The sequence below is a fragment of the Momordica charantia genome, assembly GCF_013281855.1.
Source record: "Momordica charantia cultivar OHB3-1 chromosome 7 unlocalized genomic scaffold, Mcharantia_2.0 BLBB01000007.1, whole genome shotgun sequence".
Taxonomy (NCBI): domain Eukaryota; kingdom Viridiplantae; phylum Streptophyta; class Magnoliopsida; order Cucurbitales; family Cucurbitaceae; genus Momordica; species Momordica charantia.
This window is the reverse complement of record NW_028275165.1, coordinates 20,513,159-20,539,222: the sequence shown is the minus strand read 5'-3', so window position 1 is coordinate 20,539,222 and position 26,064 is coordinate 20,513,159. Positions and strand designations below refer to the sequence as shown.

At 36.0% G+C, this 26,064-nt stretch overlaps 2 protein-coding genes across 3 annotated transcripts; both read right to left on the bottom strand.

Moving 5' to 3' along the window:
* Nucleotides 1-176: 176 nt before the first annotated feature.
* Nucleotides 177-12,292, bottom strand: EMB1441 (zinc knuckle (CCHC-type) family protein). 2 transcript variants are annotated; one of them, XM_022282713.2, is made up of 14 exons: nucleotides 11,973-12,290; nucleotides 11,499-11,611; nucleotides 11,263-11,359; nucleotides 11,055-11,179; nucleotides 10,020-10,536; nucleotides 9,660-9,845; nucleotides 8,623-8,916; nucleotides 7,995-8,147; nucleotides 5,684-5,838; nucleotides 4,648-4,753; nucleotides 3,655-4,542; nucleotides 2,743-2,821; nucleotides 750-1,109; nucleotides 177-619 (listed from the first exon to the last, which is right to left on the bottom strand). In XM_022282713.2, the coding sequence occupies exons 1-14, from the start codon at nucleotides 12,075-12,077 to the stop codon at nucleotides 426-428; spliced, it is 3,372 nt and encodes a 1,123-aa protein (XP_022138405.2). In that variant the 5' UTR covers nucleotides 12,078-12,290; the 3' UTR covers nucleotides 177-425. The 2 variants fall into 2 exon arrangements, with proteins under 2 accessions (XP_022138405.2, XP_087982517.1); XM_088126391.1 differs by lacking the exons at nucleotides 177-619; nucleotides 750-1,109 and adding an exon at nucleotides 1,127-1,888 and having other exon boundaries at nucleotides 11,973-12,292.
* A 1,016-nt stretch (nucleotides 12,293-13,308) lies between these two features.
* On the bottom strand, nucleotides 13,309-24,807 carry UPL6 (ubiquitin protein ligase 6). Its single transcript, XM_088126335.1, has 26 exons — nucleotides 24,362-24,807; nucleotides 22,758-22,855; nucleotides 22,374-22,501; nucleotides 21,430-21,541; nucleotides 21,003-21,183; nucleotides 20,562-20,889; nucleotides 20,340-20,428; nucleotides 19,955-20,036; nucleotides 19,691-19,809; nucleotides 19,303-19,604; nucleotides 19,081-19,177; nucleotides 18,727-18,870; nucleotides 18,446-18,529; nucleotides 18,271-18,357; nucleotides 18,014-18,154; nucleotides 17,695-17,820; nucleotides 17,380-17,478; nucleotides 17,002-17,069; nucleotides 16,500-16,566; nucleotides 16,182-16,352; nucleotides 16,005-16,094; nucleotides 15,492-15,572; nucleotides 14,979-15,052; nucleotides 14,797-14,868; nucleotides 14,284-14,373; nucleotides 13,309-13,854 (listed from the first exon to the last, which is right to left on the bottom strand). Exons 1-26 carry the CDS (start codon nucleotides 24,518-24,520, stop codon nucleotides 13,788-13,790), a joined length of 3,156 nt encoding a protein of 1,051 aa, XP_087982461.1. The 5' UTR covers nucleotides 24,521-24,807; the 3' UTR covers nucleotides 13,309-13,787.
* Between the last annotated feature and the right edge of the window lie 1,257 nt (nucleotides 24,808-26,064).

Here is a 26,064-nt window from a genome sequence, read left to right as displayed (position 1 = left end):
ATATATACACATTTTTTAACAAGACCGTAAAACAATACGCTTAGTACGTAATTACGTATTAGTTCCAACTTCCAAACCAATCTATTTATTCTAAAAGAAACGAGACCTTCATGTCAGCAGCTTCTATTAGAGAAGACCAAACAGTATTTCCAAAGATAGTAATGTATGAGCATGAGTAATACAAAATCCGCAAGTTTTTCCTTTTGAAAAAAAAATACTGTACACTACAGAAATTGAATTTTCAGACATGTCGAATGCAGGTGCCATGTGAGATTGCAACTCTAATTGAGGCACCAGCTTCCTCTGTAAGTTGGGGAGTTAAAATAGAGACTACCTATGCATAAACAGGAAAAATGCAACGAGGGAGAATTTTTTTTCTTTTGCCCTCCGATCAAAATCCACTCCTCAAGAGTCAAAGACAGCAGCTAGCTTCCTTGCTTGCTGCTCTTCTTTCCTTTTTTTTGCTTCTGCTTTAACTGAGTGAGACCGGCAGCCGTAACCCGTGCATTCCCAATAATGGCGGCCACAAGCTCTGGATCTGTGCATGCTTTTATCAGTTCTTTCTCTCTATTTGTTGCTTCAGGCATGTGCGTGAACAGGTTCATGGCAGTTTTTGCAGCTAAAAGCAAGTGCACAAAAAAGAGCTACGTTATGGAATGGAATTTCTTGAACATGGAATGCTCATTGGCTAATGAAGAATTTATTGATCTAAAATTTGGTTTTTCTGTTGAATATGAATGCTAGTTTACCTTTCCCTTTCTTTAGAGGTCCCGGAACAATCTTAACATGGTATTTGTAAGATTGCACTGCACTGTAAGGACCACAAACCGGCACAGCATACAAGAGAATGTCAGTAGGCAAAGGATTTCCAGTCAAGTAATCCACATCGTTCAGTTTCTCTCGCTCTTCTTCGCCTATCTCATGAATATCATCCTCTTCCATAGTTATCTTGTCCAATTCAGCATCATTATCCAAGACCACTTGGCGATTGTCTTCAGTTGCACCGTTCGAGTGACTCTGTGAAAGATCATCAGGACGTTCTCGACAATCTCGAGACAAGTGACCTGGCTTTTTACATTTGTAGCATATCTTTGGAGCTTCTTCAGCACCTGGCATAGAATAGACAATCAGAGAGAAATAATCTACAATATCTTCTTCCGCAGGTATTCATACTAAATAAATGACGTCAAAGTATATGACCCCATCATAGGACCATGCATTATAAACCTGGACCATTATGTCTGAGCTTACTTATTGGATAGATATCTAAGTTATGAATTTATTTATTTGGATAAGAAACCAGACAAACATTTCATTGATAGCAGGCAGGCTAAAGGCAACCTCGAACTTTTCTTTCTTGAAGATGTGCAAGTATAAACCTGCAGTATGAGGCATAAGCCTCCATTTAAATAGGGAACCTCAATTACGATCATAAAAATGTAAATCTGTGTATTATACAAACGTACAAGAAAAAGGGGTGCTCTAGAATTAAAATGGTCAAAGGACATCGTAGTGTATTGATCAGAGCTACTCAGAACTCACATAATCCATCCAGACATGAATTTTGGTGATCATTATTCAAGATATCCATTCCTCCAACTCATTATCAATTGGAATGCTTTAATAACAGCTTGAAAAAGAGTTAAGTGGCCTCATTTAGGTATTACAGTTTTCTACTCACTACCACTTATCCAGCTTCTCCATAAACTTTAGGGCATTTTGCAATGATTAACAAATCTCCTTCTGGAAATAGCCACATTGTACAACCTGTAGAAAGCATCTTGAATACCCACTGTACAGACTCTCTCGAGGGAAAACAACAAAAGATGTCAAAGAGATTCTCCAGCCCGAGTCTTGACTTCCGTAAAAGCAGGAAATTACTGTCCATCTACAAATGAAACGTGATTACCTTTCACATGGTTTTTTTTCCCACTATAACACCTGCAGAACCAGTTATATCTTTTATAGAAAAATCTGTAGCTTGTAACTTTCCAAAGATCCTGCTCTTCCACCTCTTTGGGGGGCTTTGTTGGTTATGTTTTTTACAGAAAGTATGTTTTCTTGTAATTTTTAAGAGTATAAGTATGATTAGTTCAATTTTAAGCGCTTTGTTGTTATGTATTTTTTAATAGAAAGACTTTAGCTTTAAATTTTCAAATATCAACCAAAAGTTTATATTTCTTAAGGGGTGTTCAGAGAGTAGATACACTTCAATTGGACCAATTCATAAGAAAACTATCAACTTTCATTTTTTTTTTTTTTGGTTAACCTGGAACTTGGACCTTTGTCCCCATACCAGGGCACCCGCACCTGCCCAAGGCCCAAGAAAACTATTAACTTCAAAACACTTGTTAGGGAGCGTTCAGATAGTAGATACACTTCAATTGGACCAATTCATAAGAAAACTATTAACTTTTTTTTTTTTGGTCTGATAACCTAGGACTCGGACCTTTGTCGCCATACCAGAGGCACCCGCACCCGCACCCGCCCCAAGGCCAAAGAAAACTATTAGCTTCAAAACACTTGTTATGGAGAGTTTAATAAGACATTAAATGTCTAAGAAAATGCCACCGAATTTTAACTCATAACCTCAAGAGCAAGTTTTAGCTTGTCCTTTTCACAAGGCTCATTTGGAGATCCGGTGTGCACTAGAACATTTTAGAACAGCCTCAAACTTTGATAATTGGTAATTGTAGACTAAATGGTCACACTTTTAAAATAGTGGAAACCAAGAATATTTACCTCCATCAGGTTTCTTCACTTCGGAAGTCGTTTCCTTCGCATTTTGAGGCCCTTCATTTTTCGTTAGTTTACCTGAGGACTATAAACCAAAAATATTACCAATTATGGAGTGATAGATCGACAATCAGAAACTAGAATAAATAAAATAACATTTATTCTTTCTACACGTTCATCATTTTCATGCACCATCTCTAAGAAACACATTTCTATTTTCAAGTGTGATAGGGTAGATGTTAGGGACATTTTCGTCATTACCTACTGACTTTGTCGGGAGTGAAGGCGGTTATAAATAAAGTGAATTTATGAGTGTGGATGGTGGTGGGGGTTGGAGGTAGAAAGCCATCGGGTAAATATTTCAAGTAGTTCGGAATTGGGAGAGTAGGGAAGACTCCCAACTTTTTCTCTACCTTGTAATCTTTTCTCTCTTAGTACAAATATAAGAATGGTTCCTATCAAAGTGTCTACTAGATCAAGGGTTCGAAGCATGAACTTCAAAGTTGGAGAGCCAAGTTATCAAAAACATCATTCACAGCCAACAAATTCACATCTGTAGCGGTGGAATAAAATTAAAGCAACTTCCATATCCATAGCAGCATTATAATGCAAAGTTGAGAAGCATAGACAAACATTGAATACAGATATAACACTAATTTGGGCATGTTTTGAGGTAATTTTACAAGAAAAATAAGAAATAGAGACATGCAATGCAGAGAATTTATATGCGTATAATATAATATGGGTAGACATATTGGGCTGTCACGGTTGTGCGATCTTTCAACAGGAAAATACATTGCTATGAGGTGAAGAGAAGAGTAGATTGAATTTCTCCCCAAGTCAAGCTAAAAGAGAGAAAAAACTAATAAATCTCAATTTAAATATTCAACCATTTGAAAGTAAAACACGAATGCTTACAGCCAATAAAGCCATGCGGATGCTTCTTTCTTCTTCATCTTGATCAGCATACTTTTCTTTCATTTTCTTGAGCTTACCCCTCTGACCACGGCTGAGTTTTACAGAATCTGACTTCGGATTACTAACCTTGTTTTCAGGATGAGTAAAAGAAACATCGCTATCTCTTGATCCTTCACTTTCCTGCTTGACATTGCTGTCTATAGAACTGCTATTCTGACCTTTCTTCAGTTTTCTTCTTTCGGCTTTTGAGATGTAGGGTTTCTCTCTCACTGCAGCTTTTTTATCATCTAGAAGGTGTACATCGACCGAATCAACCTTAGAAGTCTCTAATGTATAATTTTTGCTAGATGTAGTGGCAGATCCAAGCTCAAGAGCTTTATCAATGAGATCCTCAAGTTGTGATGTGGCAAGGGAAACTTTATTATCTCTAGCATCAGGTTGGTTATCCTTATTGACACCATTCAAGGTCATTCCACCTTCAACAGGAATTTTAAGTGATTCAGTGTTTTCAGATCCAGATAAGTTCTTTATAACTGGTTTAAATGAATCTGCAGATGCATTGGATACTTCTTCTGATTCTCTCTTCTCATATTCAGTATCAGATTCTTCACTGAGAGGTTCATTTTCTTCAACATCGTTCACTCCATCATCCTCACCTCTTACCCTCCTTTCATTTAAATGTGAACCTAAAGAGCTCTCATCCAGGCGAAATAACAATCCAAAACCCATGATAAGAGGATGTGGAGGAAGAAAATTCTTCTTTCCACGAATCATGAAACTCCCAACTGTAAGATATTCCCCTGTAGGAGCAGTTTTACTGACCTGATGTGGATAAACCCACCAGGCACTAGTGACTATCTTTGAATCCCATGCCTGGCTGTGACAAACCTATTACAAAATAAAATTAACAAAAACAATCTGAATCATAATTCAACCAACAAGATGATTCACCATATAACTGATTACAAGTTTGTCTCATTATGGATAACTTACCGTAAAACATCCTGCTTGGTTCAACGTGAGTGGAGGCACTGGTTGTTCAGGCCTGTGGTTCTTAATCACAGTGCTAGAAGCTCCGTGCAAATCAGCATGGATGTATCTGTGAGATAATGAAAACAGCATCACGGTAAAATTAGGATCACAGGATTACCATAGTTAGGACTATGAGAGCTAAAATTAGGTGCAAAACCTGAATAATGGTTACTGCAAGCTCTATGATTGTTTTTTTTAATTACAGTCTAAGCTCTCTCTGTGCCATTTGAAAGAGCTTTTTGTAATCTTCCTTGGCTGGGGGCTTTAGTTCTTCCTCCCCTCCCTTTGTAATTTCATTTATTCAATGAAATAAGTTTTTTATCTAATATATGTATAAATACTAGGGTATGTGTGTATGTAATTTCATTTATTTAATGAAATAAGTTTTTTATCTAATATATGTATAAATACTAGTGTATGTGTATATGTGGATCCTACGTCAACTGGATTCAAGTCAGAGACCCTGAGTTCAAGTCTCATAATGTTGTCCTTGATGCGAGAATTTTTCAAAAGAAAAGAAAACAACATATGGCTTAATTTGGATATCACGGTGTGTCTCTGGAGGATAGGTATAAAAGAAGGCCCATCCGAAAGGGACTCTCAAATTAAGTTCCAGGTAGACCTAAACAATGTGCTCTCAATCTTGACCTTGGGCAATGCTTAGAATGAAAAATTGTGGCTTCTAGCAATAACTTTTGAATGATTGGATGCATCTTTATAAAAGATGAGCAGAAAGAAATGTTAAACAAACAAGAGAACAAAATAAAGCATCCCGGTTCCTCGAACAATTCAACAGAAAGTGCCTACAACAGCAACCTTTCAACTTGCTTTTTTATCTATATAAAGTCGGATCTTTTATCATACCCATGTTTCAAGCCTCGAAGTACAGTAGCTTTAGAAACCTAGGGACAGTAATTACACATCAACATACTCAATACTGTTTTATTTGTTTGAGCTTGGATGTGAGGCAATTATCAAAAGCAAGAAAATTACTCACAGATCTCCCTTTGACATGTAACGTTTGACTACCATCTCATTTTGTTGAGCATCACGTCCACTGATGACCAAATAATTCTCACTGCTAATGAACCAATTAAATTTCTCAAACCAATGAACTTTGCGCATATGAGATATTGTCGCAACTGTTTTTTCCTGCATATTTTTTTTTCAAAGAATCGGCAGACAGTTATTATAAGAGAATGTCATAATATTAGGAGAAAGAAACCAACAAAATAGACACAATACAGTCTTTTTTCCTACAAAATACATCCCTCTAATCGAACATGGTTGCAGACACACCAGCTATGAGCTGAGTAGATGCAAAATGAATAAGAGAGTTGTATTTCGCAAATCATTAACCACAAAGATATCCATAATCATTTTGTATATTATAGGTAATGTACTTGTACCTATATATACCGACATTATCCATAGATAGATACACGCATAAAATGAAAGAAGTTAGGGATGGAGAGAGAACTAGGGAGGAGGTTTTACTTGGAAGGGTGAACTTGGAGGAGGTGTGGTCCTTGACTAGGTTTAATGTCTCTACTTGAGTGTCAGTCTCCAAGGATAATTATCATTTTTTTCTTTTTTGATAAGAAACATGATATGTATTGAAAAAGGAGAGCTAACAGCCTAAGGGCAGGGGGAAGAGGGATCCCCCTCCCAAGAAAACTAATGGAGAGTAGCCTTCCAATCTTGAATGGTCATGGAGAGACTATAATTACAAAAAGAAAAAATAAAAAATACTCTGACCGATGCACCATAAAGAAGCATTGAGTTGTACACTATTACAAAAAAATTGGTGTGATGAGGGTTTGTTCTGAAAAACCCTCTGATTCCTTTTGTTACAGAGACACCAAACAAGGACCCTAATTAACAGCACAGCCCCACAAAATTCTAGATTTCTCTCTTAGGTGCCCCTCTCAGAACTTCCAGAAGCCACAAGTCAATCCTTTAGGTTCACTATTTTGGATTGGAGCCGTTTGTTATATAGTTAATTGGGAGGCTCCCCCGGTAACAGGCCTTTTTGGCTGGATTTTTAGAGCCCTTTGCTTGTTATTTTGTTCTCTTGTCATCTTCCATTCTTTTCCCAATGAAATCTTGGTTTTTCATTAAAATAAATAAATAAATTGCAATACTGATTGAAGTTGGATAGTTCACTTCAATCTTAGAGGTGAGGTAATACAACATTGATTTTTCATTGTTGATCAATACCTTGTTATAATGTTCTAAGAACAAAATTGAACAACCTATAGAACAAACCATTTTCAAGTAAGGTCGTGTTGATCTGTAAACACAATTAAATTTAAAATTTCTTCTGGATTGGATTTGTTATTCTCAAACAACATTCACAGATTCAAATTTACAAGTATTAAATAAGATAGATAGAGATAGTTTTAGAAAGAAATCAATAAGATAAATAAGAACAAATGACCATTAGTAAAGTTTCGTTTCCTATAAAAAAAATAACATCATCTATACCCATATGACATATAATGTTATTTTTACTCATCTGAAACATAGAACAGAGACCAAACTGTAGAGGATCTTATGCTAAAACCAATTTTTTTTATATAAGAAACCGAACTTTTCATTGAGACTAATGAAAACATAAAACATATATGACCTATTGCTAGAATTGACTTTAATAAAATTCCAATAAACCTTCAACCTCAAATAAACTAGATGCAGTAAGCCTTGCTAAATAAACTTGAGTGTGCTAACATCAAATTTGCTAAATTTTTAGTTGGTTCATGCCAGAAACGGCACATATTTTAAATGGTCCATGCCAGATATGACAAATTTTAAGACTGCAAAGATTTTTTTTTTTATACGAAACAATACTTTCATTGAGAAAAATGAAAAAGATACAAGAACTACAAAAAAGGACCAACTGAAGGGCATACAAAAATCAGCCCAGAAAGAGGAAGCCCCCTAAAGAAAAAGACTTCAATCCAAAAGGATAAAGCCTAGCTATAATTACAGAAGGACTTAGAAACCGAGCCCCATAACGAAGTATTAAATCTAACTAAATCCCAGACATAGTCCACAGACTTTTCCACCCGTAAACAATCCATGTTTCCTTTCCAGCCAAATACCCCATAACATAGCTCTCAGGAAAACTGCAAAGATGATTATGTCAGGAAAACTGTTTCACTGATTAAAGCATCAAGTGCGCCAACATCACCATTCTTGTTTCTAGCAATAGGTCATAAACGTGCCCTTCTACAGACCAAAGATAAAGTATATAATATGTTACAGCACGACATCAAGGGAGAAAAATACCACCATTGTAATGCTACCTGGGAAAGTTGAAGACGAGTTTTTCTTTCAGCAGCTTTAAAAGCTTTTTCATGTGCTGTGATAGTCTTCTCCTGTTTGCTCTCTTGTTTTTTCTTAAGTTCATACCATCGCCGAGCATTAGCATGAGCTGAAAGTGATATATCCACTTCCACCTAAGAAAGATTATGAAATGTGAAATTTATAAGAATGCCATAAAGGAAATGGATAAAATGCAAAGTAAAAGCGTCTATGACTGGTGATTTTTTTTTTCTTTAACAAGATATGAACTTCTCATTGAAATAATGAAAGGAACAAAATTGTTCAAAGATACAAACTCTCTAGAGAGTGAAAATACAACTAAAAACTTAAAAAGTTGCAACAAAAACTCCCCAATTAGAACAAATCAGGCTAGGAGAATAATTTTTAAATAAAGGGGACAAATAACTGGTGATAATAATGCTGGACGCACGAACACAAGGTACCAGAGGATTCAATACAACAACGTACAATATAATGAAGTAGTTTAATTACAACCCTTATTCAATAAACTGAGATAAAAACCACCGAAGAGAACGATTCTTTTTTCATATCAAGCAAAAATTTAGAACATAGGAAGATAAAGCTGTAGCTAAACTATACATTTTTCACCTTATCAACTGGTTGTGTTTTTTCATCATCATCCATTTCATCGAGATTATTGCTCAGCAGCAAAGTCATGCAATTCCTTTCAAGATTAAGTTTGTCAATTAGACCAGCCACTGGATTTCCAGATTTCTTTTCTTCTTTCACCATTCGTGCAAGATCCTCCCAGCTCATCCCTTTAGCAAGAGCAACACGGACAGCTAATATAACAGCATCCACATCTTCTAAATTGTATTCTATCAACTCTGCCATTTTAACACTATGATCCACTTCTTGTTTCAGTAGTTCTACACGATTTCCCTAAACAAAAATTGAGATATATCAGTACACATGACTCTAAGAATGAAGTGATACATAGAACTCAAACGTATATCATGCCAAATACGTTCTTGGTGGGCAACAATCCATAAGAAGTCCTCGGTGGATTCTCTTTGTGTGAATATACAACATACGGCTTCTTGGTGGGCAACAATCCATAAGAAGGTTTTTTATAACTATAGTCTACAAATGATTTTTCGTGATTGGAAAGCGGTGATTGTATAGTTCTTAGGGGAGGGTTTTCTCAACCCTCTGCCTTTAGGCTGTTCTTGTTTTGTGTTTGGAATACAAGTTGTTTGTTTCTTATCAAAAAAAAAATATATCATGCCAAATAACAGATGAAGTGCAAAGAAGCTAAGAATAACTTTTTCCACCCCTTATAAGAAAATTTCATTAATAGATAGAATGACTTTACGGAGGTTACAAAAAGGTCTTTGAATCAGCAGAAAAATAAATAAAAGCCTATAATTATTGACAGGCCTATAGCATTACAGAAGAAACGTGAACAATAAATTTTGACCTCAAAAGGGTTTTCTTTCCGCCAAAAGAATTCTTCCATTTCTCTCTAACCATTTAAACCAAAGAAAAACCCTCAAGAAGAAATTTGAAGTCCATACGTGACACAGTTTTAAATATCAACTATGATTACAATTTTCGATGAACACTATATAATCTAGAAATATTTGGAAGTGCACTTGATCAGTATTCAAATTCACTGGACAAACCTGATCCATCCGTATTTTGTTTAGTTTCTGCGTTGCGGAGCTCTCCTTGGCCTTTTGTTGCTGTTCTGACTTTTGACTTTCAATTTTGCTGTAAAACTCATCCAGAGCTGCATCAAATGTCTCAAACTTCGTATACTTTCTAGACATGAATTGGTTTAACAAAATTGGGCAGAACTCATCATAGATCTGCAATTAAAAGAAAAAGAAAATAAAATGTAGAAGTAATGCGAACAGCAAGCAACTACACAAACTTATAAAACTAACTTTCTTATGCAGGTATGCGACCTTTCGTCCATAAGTTTAGGGACAAATAATACTTCACCCTAAAGCAGATCAAGAAAAATGAAAGAAAAACACTACCTGGCTAGCAGTTGCAGCCTCAGATTCTTCCTTTGTAACATCTTTCTTCTGCATCAAAATGTACCCTTCAGGAACTCTAGTACCAATTATAACATCCCCTAGCCAATCCTCAAAATTTGCAACAGCTTCCACTAAGAGCTGAAGAGACTTATCGTCAAGTTTATGATCACCACAAAGTTTCATATTTGGAATCAGACCAGCATTTAATATAATGTGCTCAGATAGTGCAGTTCCATATCCCAGTGCCTCCCCGAGAACAGCTTTCAAAGTAGCCTGTTTGACTCGACTGCCGTCACCTTGGGCTTTACTTGAGACAGAAGGTTTCGAGGCTTTGTGGTTAGAAAGATGCTGTTTTGGAGGATCTGTTTCATTATTTCCAATCCCTGTAAGTTTAACTACATTGTCATTCAGAGTGAGTGCTTCCTGCAACTTTGCAGTTGTCGTCCGCTCAAACACTCGAGAGATTTCAGTTGGATATCGATGCCGTGACATGATTGCAACCCCCTTATTATCATCCCTGAAATTTTTCTTTTCTTAATTTATAAAATCAACTACTTAATGAGAAAACAGAAAACATGCAACGAGAGAATGTTGCCCACCTTATCTGAAGGAATAAAAGGGTCATTGGAAGCTGGAAGTATAAGGATATAAACCAATACATTGAAGATGTATATATATATATTTTGGCAAAGAAACAATTTCATTGATGGGATAAAGTTGTGAAAGGAGGAGAGAAAGGCCAATCCCCAAGCTAAGGAAGATTAAAAAAACTCTTCTGAGAGGTACAAAGTGCAATTCAAGAGATAAATGATAGGCATTGAAACATATACACTTAATTAACAAAAACACAGGTCCTGAAAATTAGGGAAAAAACAAAAAACGAAAAGACAGGTTTCACAAAGCCATGGAAGTTTAGCTACGTGTATGGTAAATTTTATCTTCAAACTTGTGCTCGTGCATATGTATCATCACCTATACAAGTGTGCATGCCAAGTAAAGAGTAAAGAAACAAAAGAAATTATCTAACTTAGATACCTGTGTGATCGAAGAAGAGTCAAGACCATAAATTCAGAATCCGTGAGAAGGATGTTACCCTGGGCATACAGCTCCAAAATAACATAGTGTGCACTAGCACCTAGCCCAAACTGAAATAGGATTATCTGAAAGAATATAGAAAGGTCCAAAAATTAGGCCTGTAATGAAGAAACATATATGCGAGAGGACCTTCAACAAAGAAACATACCCGATCATATCCAAGTTGCCGCACATCCTCAAGTCTTCTTGTGCGTATATGCTTTCTCAGTTTGAGAGTGAAACCGGATGGAGTATTGCTTTTGTCTCTACAGCACCAAAAAGGCAGGTTTATTTATCTCCTTTTCCCCACTGGTGGTGCATTATGGGCTATTATCCTCTAACAATTCTTGCAAATTTAATCCAAGCATATAAAAGAAATGCGCGGTTATATTTATAACGTCTTACCGAACATATGCAGTCGTATGCAATCTAACTCCACTTTCCATCAACAGCAACACCTTCTCACTCTCACCCGATTCGGTGACTCCACTGCTGTTCATAAGCTTGAACATGTATGTCTATAGAAACCAATGCATTGGGGAGGTGATAGAGAGAGAAACTGTTATTATGTAATCTCAATTTGGGAAAACAAACTAAATTCCAGCATAATCAATCAACAGTGCTGTTAGTAACAAGAGTCACCCAAAACGTCGAAACATACACAGAAAAACATAGGTGAGCAGCAATTCGTTATCAATTACTGGTCAAAGTTTCTAGGGCAGTTTTTGGAAAGGGTATATTTTCCGCACTTTCTCTAGTATATTAGTTCCAAGAGAAGATTAATCCAGAAGCCGAGGAAATAGATTATGAGCTAGCTAGAGCAACAGAAGATGAGTGGCAAGCGAAAGGGCACTGAAAAGAAGACGGAGGGAAAGAAACCTTGGGTGAGAGATCATAGACGTTGGCGCATCGCATGCCTATCAATGTTCTCAGGCATTTCACCTCGGCGGCGACATCAGCGGTGTTCATCCGTACCTTCACCATGTTTGATGATCTTCTGGGTTGCCTGTTTCAATCTGTATTATTATTATTCTTCGCGCGTAATTGAGTGATAGCTGTAACTGATTGGAAATGGAGGCAGAGAAAGGAAGTGAAGGAAGCAGGCCAGGCGCCTTCTTTCCAATGCGAGACCTTGCTCCCCACGGCTGTGTTGCCGGCCTTGGCCTCGGGTCGGTGACTTTTTTTGACCAATTTTTTGTCTTCATTTTGTTTATATAGTATAATCTTTTATCTCCACTTGCATTTGCGTTTGACAATATATATGGGATTTATTCCATTGTTTTTTAGAATTTTTTTTTTTAATAGAATTCTTAGATGGTGAAAGAAGCAGAACACATTAGTCTCATTAAATAATGACGCAGTGAAAAAAAGTTATTTTTAAATATTAGATTATCAATGTTGATCAAATATGACCCAACACCAACTTCGAGCAAAAATAACAAAATATTTCAATAATTTTAAAATAATAATCGTGTCTGAAATTAAATTGAAAGGGTTTTCTGAATTTCATATTATCCTCTTACTCCATAATCCATATTGATCAAGAAATGTGGAAGTTTATTTAAGATTTTTTTTTCCTTTTTGAGTTCATTAAATGCAAATAAGGATCCAACTTCTGATATTAGAGGAAAAAATCAATCTATACTCGAATTATTATGAAAATTTGTTGTAATCAATTTCAATACTACCACTCAATGTGTAATGTAAATAACACAAATCTCAAAAAAAAAAACAAACTCACACGATTATTTTAAACAAAATAGTAAATAAAGTATTTCAGTATTTATATATTATTTTTTTTAGAATTGGGAGTTGAAACTTTGTTCCCCTGTACCCAGAGACATCCACACTTGTCCCAAAACCGAGACCTGGAAGACATCAAGAGTTTTTAGTATTAAGCTCAGACCAAGAGACCTCAAGCACTTGCCAACTAGACTATCCACACCTGTCCCAAAACCGAGACCTGGAAGACATCAAGAGTTTTTAGTATTAAGCTCAGACCAAGAGACCTCAAGCACTTGCCAACTAGACTACCCATTGGAGCGAGGTATGTCCGTATTTATAGAACTCTTAACAAGGGGACAACGCCATTGGTACGGATAACAGACTACTGCACCTCAATCACAATTAACAAAAATGCTCCTGTATTTCTTTCTGATTCTCTGGAATAATAACAAGAACAAGAACGTGGTGCAAGATAACTAAGTCCAGAATGTACAAGTAACTCCGAAACCATTTGAGACCTTCCTCAATCACCAGGTACTGTATTTCTCTGTACGATCGAGAAACAAGAATATACATACATAAATATAAATATATTATATACACCGTCTTTAGTGAGAGTGTATTCAATTTCTAAGATCCTAGCTAAAATAGGGGTAGGGCCATGGCTCCTCTATGACACAACAAAACAATCCTAAGATTTTTGTACAAACTTATTCCATAGCCAATGCGATACCTGCTTGGCAGACGCAATCTCTGGCTGAGTCGTATATTTTTTAGGCATTTTTCAATTTAAATCAGCACTGGCCAGAAATGGCTTTCAGAGTCCGACCTATGCTCAAGTGGTTCCCCTTGCAGTTTATCTGGTCCTCCAACTTGCTCCACATGCATCTTTATATATTTCCTCATATGATCCGTCCAATGCAAAGTACGAAGGAGAATAGAAGGAACATTGAGCAGGTACTATGTACATTAGCTTAAATCAAAACCCGCATCTGCATTTATGGCATACAGCAATTTGTTTGCCAGTTGCTCTTTGCTGCATTACAAATCATAGAGGAGTTATCAAGAGTTCTTCAATTAAAGCTACAAAATCTTAATTTCACATGATTACATTTTAAAGAAAAAAAAACAATTTTCTCTTGGTGAGATGGAAGCATAACACCATCATAATTCAGGAAGCCGCAAATGAAATCAATGTAGCAGGAAACTTAGCCATACGTTGTAAATGGCGAATTTCTGTCCCAAAGCTGAAACTTTACTGGCTTATATAAGATGAAAGCAATTTAACTTATAAGACATAACACTAGGCTACAACTTTTAGTTTCCCGTGTTCCCAGCATCTCTTTCTATAGTGATGTTTCCTAATATCGGATGGTTGCATCATAAAAACATATGGAAGATCTTCAAAACCGAAGGATAACATAACCAAAAAAACAGAGATGAAATGATATCCACAGTGACGCACCTCCTATAAGGAGGAAGCTTCAAAAGATTCATACAAGTGGCCGATGTAGGCAAGCGATCAAGAGCTTCTTCATTTGCATTACCAGCAGCCCTGAAACAGGAATAAGAAACTAGTGTCAGATTAATAACATATCTATCTAGATCATAGAAATATAAATTTGAATACGACTATTCTCCTTACTGGCCAAGACAACTGTGTCCATGGGTGTTAAATTGCAAATTAAACAGAAATGTTTTTAAAGTCCAACACACACGAATGTACAAGTGCCCGAATACAGTTTTAGGTGTGTGTCCAGGAATACTTCACTAGGCCGGCCCTCATTACACATTTATTTACCTCTCACACTGAATTACATTTTCACGTGAAATTTTGCTTGCATGGTAAATTAGTTTAAGCTCAAGAACAAATGAGCTTATCCCCCCCTGTGGGGAAATCAAAACAACAACAATAATGATAAAGAACATGAGTCTACTGTTACCCAGAAAAGGGAGAAAATGAACCGATAACAATTACCTTTGTATGCAAAAAGATGGCTCGAGGTATCTAAAGCCAAGAAGCGGTCCTCGAGAGCAACCAGTAACAAACCTGATGAAAAGCACGATTCAATTTTTATATTTCTAAATTTCAGTTCTCTTTAAGTCAATGTCAATTAGAAATGAGAAGTAGCCAAGTGCTAGTGCAATGAAACGACTCACTTCAAAAATTTCTTTTGATTTTCTACTGAGAAGCTTTTGATAACTTCCCAAAACATCTCAATGACATAATGTTCCTGCCAGCATGGACAAAAAATCAGTATCCCGAAGTTTCCAAAACCATGGCTCAACATCAACCTTTTGGTCTTCAAATTCAAGTTATTCAACAGAAGCAAAAAACATCATTAAAACAATATGAGAGCTCTTTCTTTATCATCATTGCGCTTGAACAATCAGTGAATCCTAAATAATACAACTGCAATTTTTGTTTCCATTGTCACAGAAACATAAGAGGACTACAAGTATGAATTAATAGCAGTCAACAGTTCTAGCTAAATTTATGCACGATTATGATTTTTAATTAACTTGACATCGTAATTCAGATTGCACAAGTGTAGTAAAATGTTTTTTTTTTATAAGAAACTGCAATTTATTGAGAGATGAAAAAATAGATACAAAAACAAAGAGGCATACAAAAAAAAACATACAAAGAAAAAAGGGATTAGAAGAACTTACTTTATGATAGCCACTGGAGTAAGTAGTATGTGTCCGTAGGTCATCAACATCCAAGCTGTCTAGTGATCCTGATATCAAAAGCTGAAAAGAAATAGACCAGTCAAACAAATGGAAAAATGAAGCTGAATAACAGCACATTATCAGAACCACTCTACCCCCTACCCATCCACCAAGAAGAATGCAAACTATGAAGAATAAAAATAAAAACATTGGTGCTTCACTCAGAAGTTATTGTATGATCTAGGAGAAAAATATTTCTCAAATTAACCATTGGTGAAGATATGATGCTTGTTCGAACATTCTCAAATCTTCCAAGAGTTTTTTTTTTTTAAGGTTGATACCAACATGAGTGATACAATGCTTGTTTAAGTCCAAGAGGAGAGAGTTCTTATTGAAAGAAGCAAGATTCAAGATTCGGTAGTTGATGTGGAATGATAACCAAGTTACTAAGGGATGAAATAGCAGCAAACTTTAATGCAAACCATGTTAATAAGTTCAGTGGATCGATGATACCTGGAATTCATGCTCATTAAACATATCAATCCATTCTTTCTGTATAAGCTGCTGAAACCCTCTCAAGAAATGAGAACTTTGCTGCCGTATCTGAGTATGAAGATTTTTTTCTTTTTTGGTATCAAAACTGAGTAGGGAGGGCAACTAAGATAAACCAAGGACAAATTGTAGCAATACCTGAAAGTTCAAACGGTGATTGGCAACAAGATGAATGAATGTGATGACATTTTCACTGGTCACACGACGGTTTTTTCCTCCAGGGAGCAGCTCTTCTTCTGTTTGCTCTCCATATTCATTGTTTAGAATAACAAAATATAACTCCAGTTCGGAAATGTCACCTTCAAAATGCTGTGTCCAGAAAATCAGATGGAAAACTCCCAGAACTTATAATAATGAGTGAGCATGAGACTCTACCAGGATACTATACTGATCTAGATCATTGATCAAGGAAGGGAAGTGTAGTATCAGCTAGAAGTGATCTCAGGGGATACGTACCTTCAAGAAAATAAGATGGCGATACAATTCAGGATCCAAGGATGGCAAGTCATTCAGATAGTTGTACCTGGTGATTGGTTAAGCATGTGGCAATTTTCAATATGCGGCAAGGGTTAATATATTCGGGAATATAGTTCTAATATCTTATACCAGGTAACGATGTAATGTTAAAATCTCATAAATCATACAGAAAGCAATGAACTCAAATACTGAAATCGAGTGCAGAGATTCTTGGATGGGTAAGACTGAAAATGCAGACTTATGACATATTGCAAAAGTGAATGCAGCATTAAACAGCCCAAATTTCACATTTGGAAACTAGCAACTGACAACCTCATCAGTGTGCAATGGACCCGAAATAAAATGTAATATTTCTGGGACCCTAAATATGCATGTGTCTAGAAACTTGCTAGTAGTCATTGATATGGTCATCAATGTTTTGATTAATAGATTAATGCATAAAATATAAAACAGAAGAACATTAAGTCCTCTAAAATCTTACTTTTGTTTTAACTTGCTCAAGAAAAATGTTGCAAAAGGTATGTCAACAAGAATGCCTTCAAACATGGCCTACAGGAAGAAGGGTAAAACAGCATCCCGTCAGAAATTACTTGATGCAATTGAGATCTCTAAGCATTAGAACTAAAATTACTTAGAAAGTTTTTTGATGTGAGGAATTTGAACACCATAAACTCTATAAGAGAAAGCTTGCAGAATGAAGGATCCGACCAAGTGGGTAAACACTTCCGATGGTAAGAATACGGCATATATCAAACTAGTACATTGTATTCATACTCTTGTTTCAGGTGATACATTAATACTTTAACATCCAACCAGAGTAAACTGCATGTACATGTATGAATAGGCATTATCATCATACCTTTGCCAAAAGAACTCCGAGGAAATGGAAAAATTGGAGATGTTGCTCGTGTATCATTCCTGAACCAGGATTGGGGTAGAGCAAGTGATCGGCTGTTTCCTGGATCACAAGCAGATAATTACACAAATTAGAAGAATCGATCAGTATGTACTCAAATCTTCCTGAAATTCTAAGAAACAGATTTCAAACAACCATTTTTATTTTGAAAAGCGATTTCAAACACCTATGACAATCTTCTTCTTATAATGATTTATATTGTCCAAGATTTCCACAATAATAACAAACCATGCTAATAATAAAGAATGTCATAATGACCTTAAATAAACCATACTGCACATCAAAGGCTGCACGTGTAATGTTCTCCATGAAATCCTTGAAAATACCACCACCATCAATTCCAGCCTCCTCAACGCCAAATTCATTGACAAATGATACGCGTATCTGCATGCAGGCAACTAAAGCAATTGATCCAACACATACAATAAAAAAACTAAACAAACAACTACACATAACTCTACAACTATAAGATACAAAGGAACCAAGAAAAACAACATCTCCACAAGGGCAGGGGAGAAAAATAGAAGTAAGACCATAATTTACATGCGCTAGTTTAACAATGGAAGTGTAAAATTACCGATCCTCGAAGATCATCTTCAGACAATGCACTCATCTGATTGTAAGCATCTTCCAATATATGATTTCGTCGAATTCTAAACCGATTTCTAGCAAAAACTGCATGAGATCCATGACTTTGCCTAGCTGCAGCTAATTGTGACTGTGAAATGAATTTTAGCGACAAGAATTATGATTTACAGCCTTACATGTTTCAGTTACTCACTCACGACAAGAAAAAAATACTCGATAAATAAACAAACAACACAACTTGCTTACAGTGAAAATCTTAACCCTGCTTGTAAATGGTACTAAAAATGGAGCTCGCTTCAGTATGTCATTTGCTCTGGTGTTTTCTATCACTGCCTACAAAAAAAATATAAATAAATAAATAATTAGGAAAAGTATTAGAAAGTAAATCATCAAAACATAAATATTCACTACGAACCATTACCTGAGAAATGAAATAATCATTCACAGCATCAGCATGGAAGTCACTGGGGGGTGTAAATTGCCGTCTATTGTTCCAGTCTTGCAACTACGTGGAGACAAACAAAATGAAGCAAATAATTATACACAAGCCTTTCTCAAAAAATTTCATAGAAGCCAAGACAAGAAGAAAAGGCCTATTCTGTCTGGAAAATTTCTTGCACTCATGCATCATAAAATATCAAATAGGGATATGGAATTTAAAGCAACCAACAAGAAAATACATAACTGAAAGAACTGATATACCTGTGACAGGAGCTCCGAAGCTACAATCGTAACCCTGTATTGAATAAATTCAACAGTGTGCCTCTTAGTAACATGGGCACTAGCAACAGGTTTTGCAAAGTTACTGGGAGCTGCAGGACTCACCCATAAAAGCTGCCATAGGGCCTGCATAAAGTAGAATAAATGAAAACACTAAGAATATGACAATCTTAAACTAAGCAGCCCCTTCTACTTTTTTTTCCATGGTTACAATAGCAACTAAATCTAAAGCAGGAACTGTATTTATCCAGAAATGAAAAGAATTTTTTAACACAGGTGTTAAGAAAGTTTCTACCATTGCAGCACTGTATTTACAGACCTTTCAAGACATCCTACCTGTCTTAAAATGATAATCAGGCATCTGATATCTTTTAATGATAGTGGCTTCTCCTGCTCATAAAACTCCTCATTATCAATGATTGTCAACATGTGCCTGACCCATAAAAAAAATTAATCAGGACATGCCAAATCTCACAACATTACTATATATAACATCAAATCATGAATCTAAACTCAGTTCAAAAGTAGATAAACAAGGATCAATAGAGTAAATCTTACTTGTACACAGGACAGAAAACAGCCAAAGGTAAGAGCCAGCCAGGAGCATCTCCTGATAAATATGCTAGCTTCTCTGAAAACGATGACCATTTTTGGTTCTCGTGGCACCTTTTTATAAAATTCCAAAGTACTGGAACTAACTCTGTTCTGTATGCTAGAACAGTAATAATTTGTTCCAGAGGCAGGGTATTGAAAGTGACGTGCAGGAAAGCACAGGCTGTGCCAACAGCTGTGACCTCTTTATCATCAGGACCATCATAAGACCCACTGACTCGTGAAATTTGTCCAAATAAAGCATTTGCCTGGAAAGCATAAACCAATTCCAAATTGTCAATTAAATTGTTGTTTCCATGGTCAACCAAAAATACAAGACGGGAAGATAAGATACCAACTGCAGGAGAAATCGTGGATCAATAGCATCACATATCTGCTTCTCAACATCTTTATCCAAAACAAATTCTATTTCTTGATCAGACACAACCACATCATCCTCACCCAACAAAGCACCTATTGATGACATACAGATTCAAAACATCATTGGCCACATAAACGGGAAGGCAGATGATGTCACTTCTGATAAACTAGATAACAAATTTAACTGAAATGAAGCAAAAAATCAAGAAAAAGAATGAAGGTGATCGTGAATACATACTCTCTTTCATATCTTTAAGAGGTGATTTTATCGAAGGAAGTAGCTCCAGCAAGAATGTTGTGATGGAAGCAAGGTCTACAGCCTATCCACAACAAAGTACAAAAAAAATAGACCCAAAATTAGCATTTTAATTACCACATTGCATCCTCAGAGCATACTGGAGTTAAGTAACCAATAAATTTGCTGTCACTGTGCAACCTATATTCTATCTGTCTTTATCGAGAGAAATGACCTTGGACCCTCAGTAACACCATTACATCCCAACAGCACTAAAGCAGCAAGGTTAACGGAAGGCATAACTTCATTTCAGATGCATGAGTATGGTGAGAGAGAGAGAGAGAGAGAGAGAGAAGCAAAATCGAACTAAAATACATCAGCTAGTTACCAATTCGGATGAGCAGTCGGGTTGAGACAGAGCAGTTCTGGAAATTTCTAGTACATTTCCAAGAAGGCAGGCATAACCTGTAATGTCAGCTGTTCATGATGAATGTAATGTCCAATATTCTAGCGAAAACCAGTAATGCATCTCGTGAATGTAAGTCCAATCAACCCCAAATTAGCGAAAAGCTGAAAAGGCAACAAAAGTAATAAAACCAAACTTTATAACAAAGTATATGTCCAATATCAAACTCTAACTTTATAACAAGTATATGTAAAATAGGTGGATAAAATAAAACGAAGTTCACGAATGTGATATCCAACCAAACACATTTTGCTGGTATAAGAAAAACTCGGAGGAAACCTACCTCCTTTAAGTAAGGGAATGTCTGCCACAATAAAGGAAGAGTAAGAATTTGGGAGGAGAAACTCCAATTGGGATCAACACGTGGGCAACAACATGGCTTCTCACCAACATGAGAACTCAGAAGAGAAAGCAGATGTTCTAAAGAAGGCACTGAACCGTTGGAATGTGAAATTGTACTTTCCTGCAATAGCTTAAATGTGAATTTGTTCTCTGAAAAACATCTACAAGTATAATTGCAAGTGAAACCACAAAAAGAAAATAAAAATTTACACCAGGCAGAAGAAAAAGGAATTAAATATATACCTTCCCTGTCAAAGCGATATCCCTAATCAGCACATAGGCATTTCTTTCCAGAAAGTAGCCAACAATTTTACAAACCCATGGGAGTTTGGGTTGTAGTAAGATAACAACCGCGTCTAATAATAGAGTTGTAGATGAGTTAGAATTCTTAGGTGCGGCAAAAAGTTGATCCCTTGATTGATGTCTATCCAGAATAACACAAAGTAAGAATGATGTGCAAACACCAACGCAACAATTTATAATATAAAAATGATAGTATTTCCAATTTCATCAGCTCAAGGGGAAAAAATGTGTCAACTATATCTCCTTGAATAGAGAAATATCTCAACAAACAATGAAGCATGGAAACCCAACAGATCAAAAATGTCGAAACAAACATCGATTTGTGCATTCATAATATTTAAAAAAAAAAAAAAAGATAACTAATTACCTATTATGATGAACAGTCTGGATGCAAGCATATGCAAGTTTCTTAACTCTGTAGTCCACCAAGGCTTTGTTACAAAAATAATCCTTGCCAGCAAAGATGCTCACTACATCCCCTAGTAGGGTGACCACAAAAAGGTTAAAATTTTCTAGCAATAGTTATGGGAAAATACTTTAATATTGACAATTATTACTCTGGGAAGTTCGGAACCAAGTCCAGAAGCAGCACAAGAAAACATAGAAATAACAAAAAGGGTGTTACAGTGGTTGGGAAAGCAATCAATATCTTGAGAGTTGAGATATTGCTATTAGTCACTTTTATAATAATATTCCAAAAGAAAATCACCATAAGCATTCCTAGACCCTAATAACTGCCCAAAGGTTATCTATAAGTAACATTGAATAATCATTTGACGAGCAAAATTCGTCAACTGGCTTCCAAATAACACCAACATTTTTTTTATTAAGAAACGGCACTTTCATTGAGAGAAATGAAAAATAGATACAAAAACAAAGAGGGCATACAAAAAAACAGCCCTGCAAGGGAAACCCCTAAAGAAATGGGCTCCAGTCCAAATAACACCAACATGACTAGACTTTGTTGTGTCCAACTTCAAAAAAAAACAACATATGAAGATAAAAGGGATTATGATGCAGGATATGCTGCAAATATTAGAAGTTTCTGAAAGGGGTACTACCCCATCATCTTACAATACTCCTAACATATACGGCTCTTCCATATGGAATGAAAGTTTTTTGTAAAAAATAATCAAAACATCAAACTGGAAGAGACATTGTCTCCATAAAAAATCTGCATATTTACGTGAATTCTTTTAACATTAGAGAGGTGATAAACTGCTGGACACCATAAACTAGGTAAAAATAGTACACCAAACAAAAGCAGATAATTGGTTCAGTTTTCAGGGAAAGAAATACTTGTTTGATTACCAGTATCTTGAACAAATTTCTGAAGTAACCGGCAGGTCTCTACAAGAACCGAAAAATCACCAGTATGTTTTGCATCATAGAAAAAGAGAAGCTGGTGGAAAAACTCTGAATCAGGACCAAAACAATGCCTGAGTTGAAGTGACAATTCAAGATTAAAAAAAAAAATCAATGATCAGATTAAAGACAATACATATCAACAACGGTTATTATTGACTGAACAAACAATGTGAAGAACACTAGAGGTAGTCAGTTGAAATAGGGGGCAGTAGGGAAAAACTAAATGACTATTGTCCTTAAATAGACAAAAGAGAAGATCCTAAAGAACTCATATAAACAATGATTATTGTTGTTAAATAACAATTACATACAGATTTTAATTTCTACCTGTCAACTTTCTCACAATGCTTTCCATAAGTAACATGAAATTGCTCTCGCACCTTAGAATGTTCAGCTTCAGAGGCCTTTCTCCCTCTGAAGCATTTCTGTAGAAATAAACTAGTCAAAGTAAAAATCAGCAGATGGATACGTGACTTATCGTGACGAAAGTCCAAAAAACTAAATAGTAAAACCAAATAATAACTACTTTCAAGGATGTAAAGTAAATAACTAGACAATAGAGTATATAACATATTAACATGAAATGAAAGCCCCTGCTCCATGGAAAGAAAATAAGAGATCAAATCCCGTTCAAGAAAAAGTGAATGCTTTGCTTTCATCTAATTATCCATCAGTATTGTATTGATATAAACTGGAGATCCTCTTGTACGCTTTGAAAACAATTGGTAAACAATTGGTAAACACGAGGTGAGCACTGATATCAGATTGGTACTAAAATATGTTAGACCTTTGCTACATAAACAAGGTTGGTTCATTGGAGGAAAATTGGAAAAGAGTTCCACGTTTTATTTCCTCCAAAAATGAAATGAAGGAGCAGGAAAGCGGAACTGGAAGCCATTGTTTCATTCCAATCAAAATCACAAGCAGTTCGCCTCAAATTACACGTTATCCCAGAACAGGAGACACTGGCTAAACACCATGATCCACTATTATAAAATTCCGCACGTTGAATGTATCAAACTCCTTAAGGAATCACAGATGAAGTTCGCCTATTTTCAAAAGTGATATTAACATCCACGTCAACAAAAGAAGGGGGGACGGGGGACAAGAGGAGAGAGAGGCAAAGACAGCTGCAGTCGATATTCCTCAAGCAATTTGGCGATAGCATGTTATGCTGGAGAATATAAATTTGCAATTAAAGACAAGTCATTTAAGTTTTTGACGAGTGAAAGGTTTTAGTTTGCCGAAGATTTTCTTTGGCTGTTTATAACTCACTAGGTTTTGGTATCCCTTATTCAAGCTTGCATTCAGAACTTCTCAAATGGTCTTTGTCCTCATTTTCGTCCTGGGCTATGGATTTTCCTCTGGATGTTTCGAGGGACAACATTGTTACATGTCTCAAAATAATTTCTAGTATGTCTCCTTCCCGTTTGGATGGCTATATCACCTTTCTAAATAAGAGTTAGTCAACTATCGAGAAGAAAGATCCATCTGTATCTCTCTCAAGTGTCACATCAAGAAGCGGATTCGGTGGCTTAAAGATTACTCCCAAATGGATCTTGGAGTCTTATGGTGTTTCAAGATTCGGCTTTGTAGTTTTTTGGTTTCCCCATGGCTATCTCTGGCTTATAATTCTCAGAGCTTTGTTCTTTATTGACTTATTTTCTTGTATTTTTTTGCTTTTTGGTCTCTTTTTGGAATTTCTCTTTTCACTCCCTTTGGGAGTTTGTTTACTTGAACATTTTCTTCTTTTTCATATATCAATTATAAGATTGTTTCTTCTTAAAAAACAATTGAAAGAAAGTCCCAGCTGAAAAAAGCAAAACCCACGAACAAGTCGGCGGCTGTGTCCATTCGGCTGAAATTTGAAGTAATGACGGAATCGAAAGGGAACCCGAAAAAGAAAACGCAAGGGAAAAAGGAAATAGAACCTGAATTTTGAGAGCAGCAGAATTTTGCTGCCTCAACCACAATCGGCGGTTTCGCTCCAATCTGGTCTGCTCGAGAAGCTTCTGCCTATCTCTTTCCTTGGAACTCCGGCCACCTAAATCAACTCGCTTACGAGTAGATGAATCGCCCGTAAAGAACATCTGGCGAGTCGGGAATCCACTAATTCAGCCCTAGCAGCGCTGGCAACGCGACTACGCAGAATGAAGCGAATTCAGTGTAGCTGCTTTTACGATGAAGATGGATTTTGAAGAATCAAGGTACGAGACCTAGAAATGGAAAATCGGAAGTTGGTGTGGTTGCGTTCGGGGAGGAAAGAAAACAATGCAATATTGAAAAACGGAAGAGAGAGAGAGGGGGGGAATATGTGCAATTCCGGTATGGGTTACTTCGTCGAAGTAAAACTAAAAGAGAGACTTAATTGTCAAGAAAAGGCAAATGGAAATAGATCATTTGTTAAATTTTCAATAAGGTTTCAGACGTGTTGTTGTTGCGGAGGGGTGATTTGAATCTCCGGCCAAAAGGTAAAGTAGAGTTAAAAACAGGATTTAACCGTGCTCACGGCCACAGTAGAAATTGCTGAAAACATCAATTTTATCAAATTGTTCACTAAAAAGACATGTATAATACGTTGCCAGAATCACGACTAAACTTTAACCTACTCTAATTATTATACATTTATCTGAGTTACATCAAATCACATGTCTACGGCAATTTTTTCTAGTACAGCATAGGACGAAAAATCGAACTCACAATTTTTTGATTGGAGATATATGTCGATGATCGTTGAACTATGTTCCCTTTAACGACTACGGCAATTTTAAAAGGGTTGAAAACTCGTATTTATCGTTTAAAATGTATAGGATAATATTCGAAACTTTTGAAATAATAGGAGTATTTTTGAAACAAATAAAAAAGTTGTGCTAAAAATGATAATAATAATAATAAAGTTAAGAGCATTTTTTGTAATTTAGCCTATTAATAATAATACAAATATTTCAATGTCAAATAGTAATTTCAATCCCATATAATCACGAAATATATTAAACCTTTTTTTTTATGGCGAAGATGCAAATTCAATATATATGCATTGACTAGTTGAGTTATACCTACATTAAAATAATCAAACAAACAATTAAAGCTAGAAAACGAGTGAAACCATGCATATAAGTTTTAGGTTTGCTCATTTGACCGGCTTTTTCAAAACATAGTTTTGTGACCCATTTAAGCAACAAAATATCATAGGAGAGAAAATTACCATTGTGCTCATCTGACGAAACTGTTAGAGGTAATTACTCATTGTTCACGTGGCAGCCTCTGAAATAATAACGAGTTAGCATGAATATCAATTTGTGCAATGGTCATTACCTTAGATTTCACTTATAAAGTCGAGCCGAACCAAGTCTTAGTTCGGCCACTTGAATGATAAGCTACGCCAACCAATACCCCACATATCGACAGCCTGATCTACCAGCCACACCGATAAAATGACACTTATTTAGGAATTGATTTTCGACATGATCTTGGACAACATGCCATGATCCCCGAAACCTTAAAGAGCCGTTTGAGGCTTATCGGATGTCCTGTTGAAAGCCCTGCCTATAAATAGAGATCTTATACGTCGTTTTAAAGTATGAGAAACTATATTATTTATCGAGTATAGATCGATCATTCACTGTTTTAGGTG

Excerpts from the sequence above, each read along its gene's own strand:
- EMB1441 (XM_022282713.2), bottom strand. The coding sequence starts at position 12,077 with ATGGTGAAGGTACGGATGAACACCGCTGATGTCGCCGCCGAGGTGAAA. Across the intron at positions 11,360-11,498 it reads CATACGACTGCATATGTTCG|AGACAAAAGCAATACTCCAT; the intron begins GTAAGACGTTAT and ends TTGGTGCTGTAG. Across the intron at positions 5,839-7,994 it reads CTCGTCTTCAACTTTCCCAG|GAAAAAACAGTTGCGACAAT; the intron begins GTAGCATTACAA and ends AAAAATATGCAG.
- UPL6 (XM_088126335.1), bottom strand. The coding sequence starts at position 24,520 with ATGTTCTTTACGGGCGATTCATCTACTCGTAAGCGAGTTGATTTAGGT. Across the intron at positions 20,890-21,002 it reads ATATCGCTTTGACAGGGAAG|CTATTGCAGGAAAGTACAAT; the intron begins GTATATATTTAA and ends TTCACATTTAAG. Across the intron at positions 18,358-18,445 it reads ATGATTATTTCATTTCTCAG|GCAGTGATAGAAAACACCAG; the intron begins GTAATGGTTCGT and ends TTTTTTTTGTAG.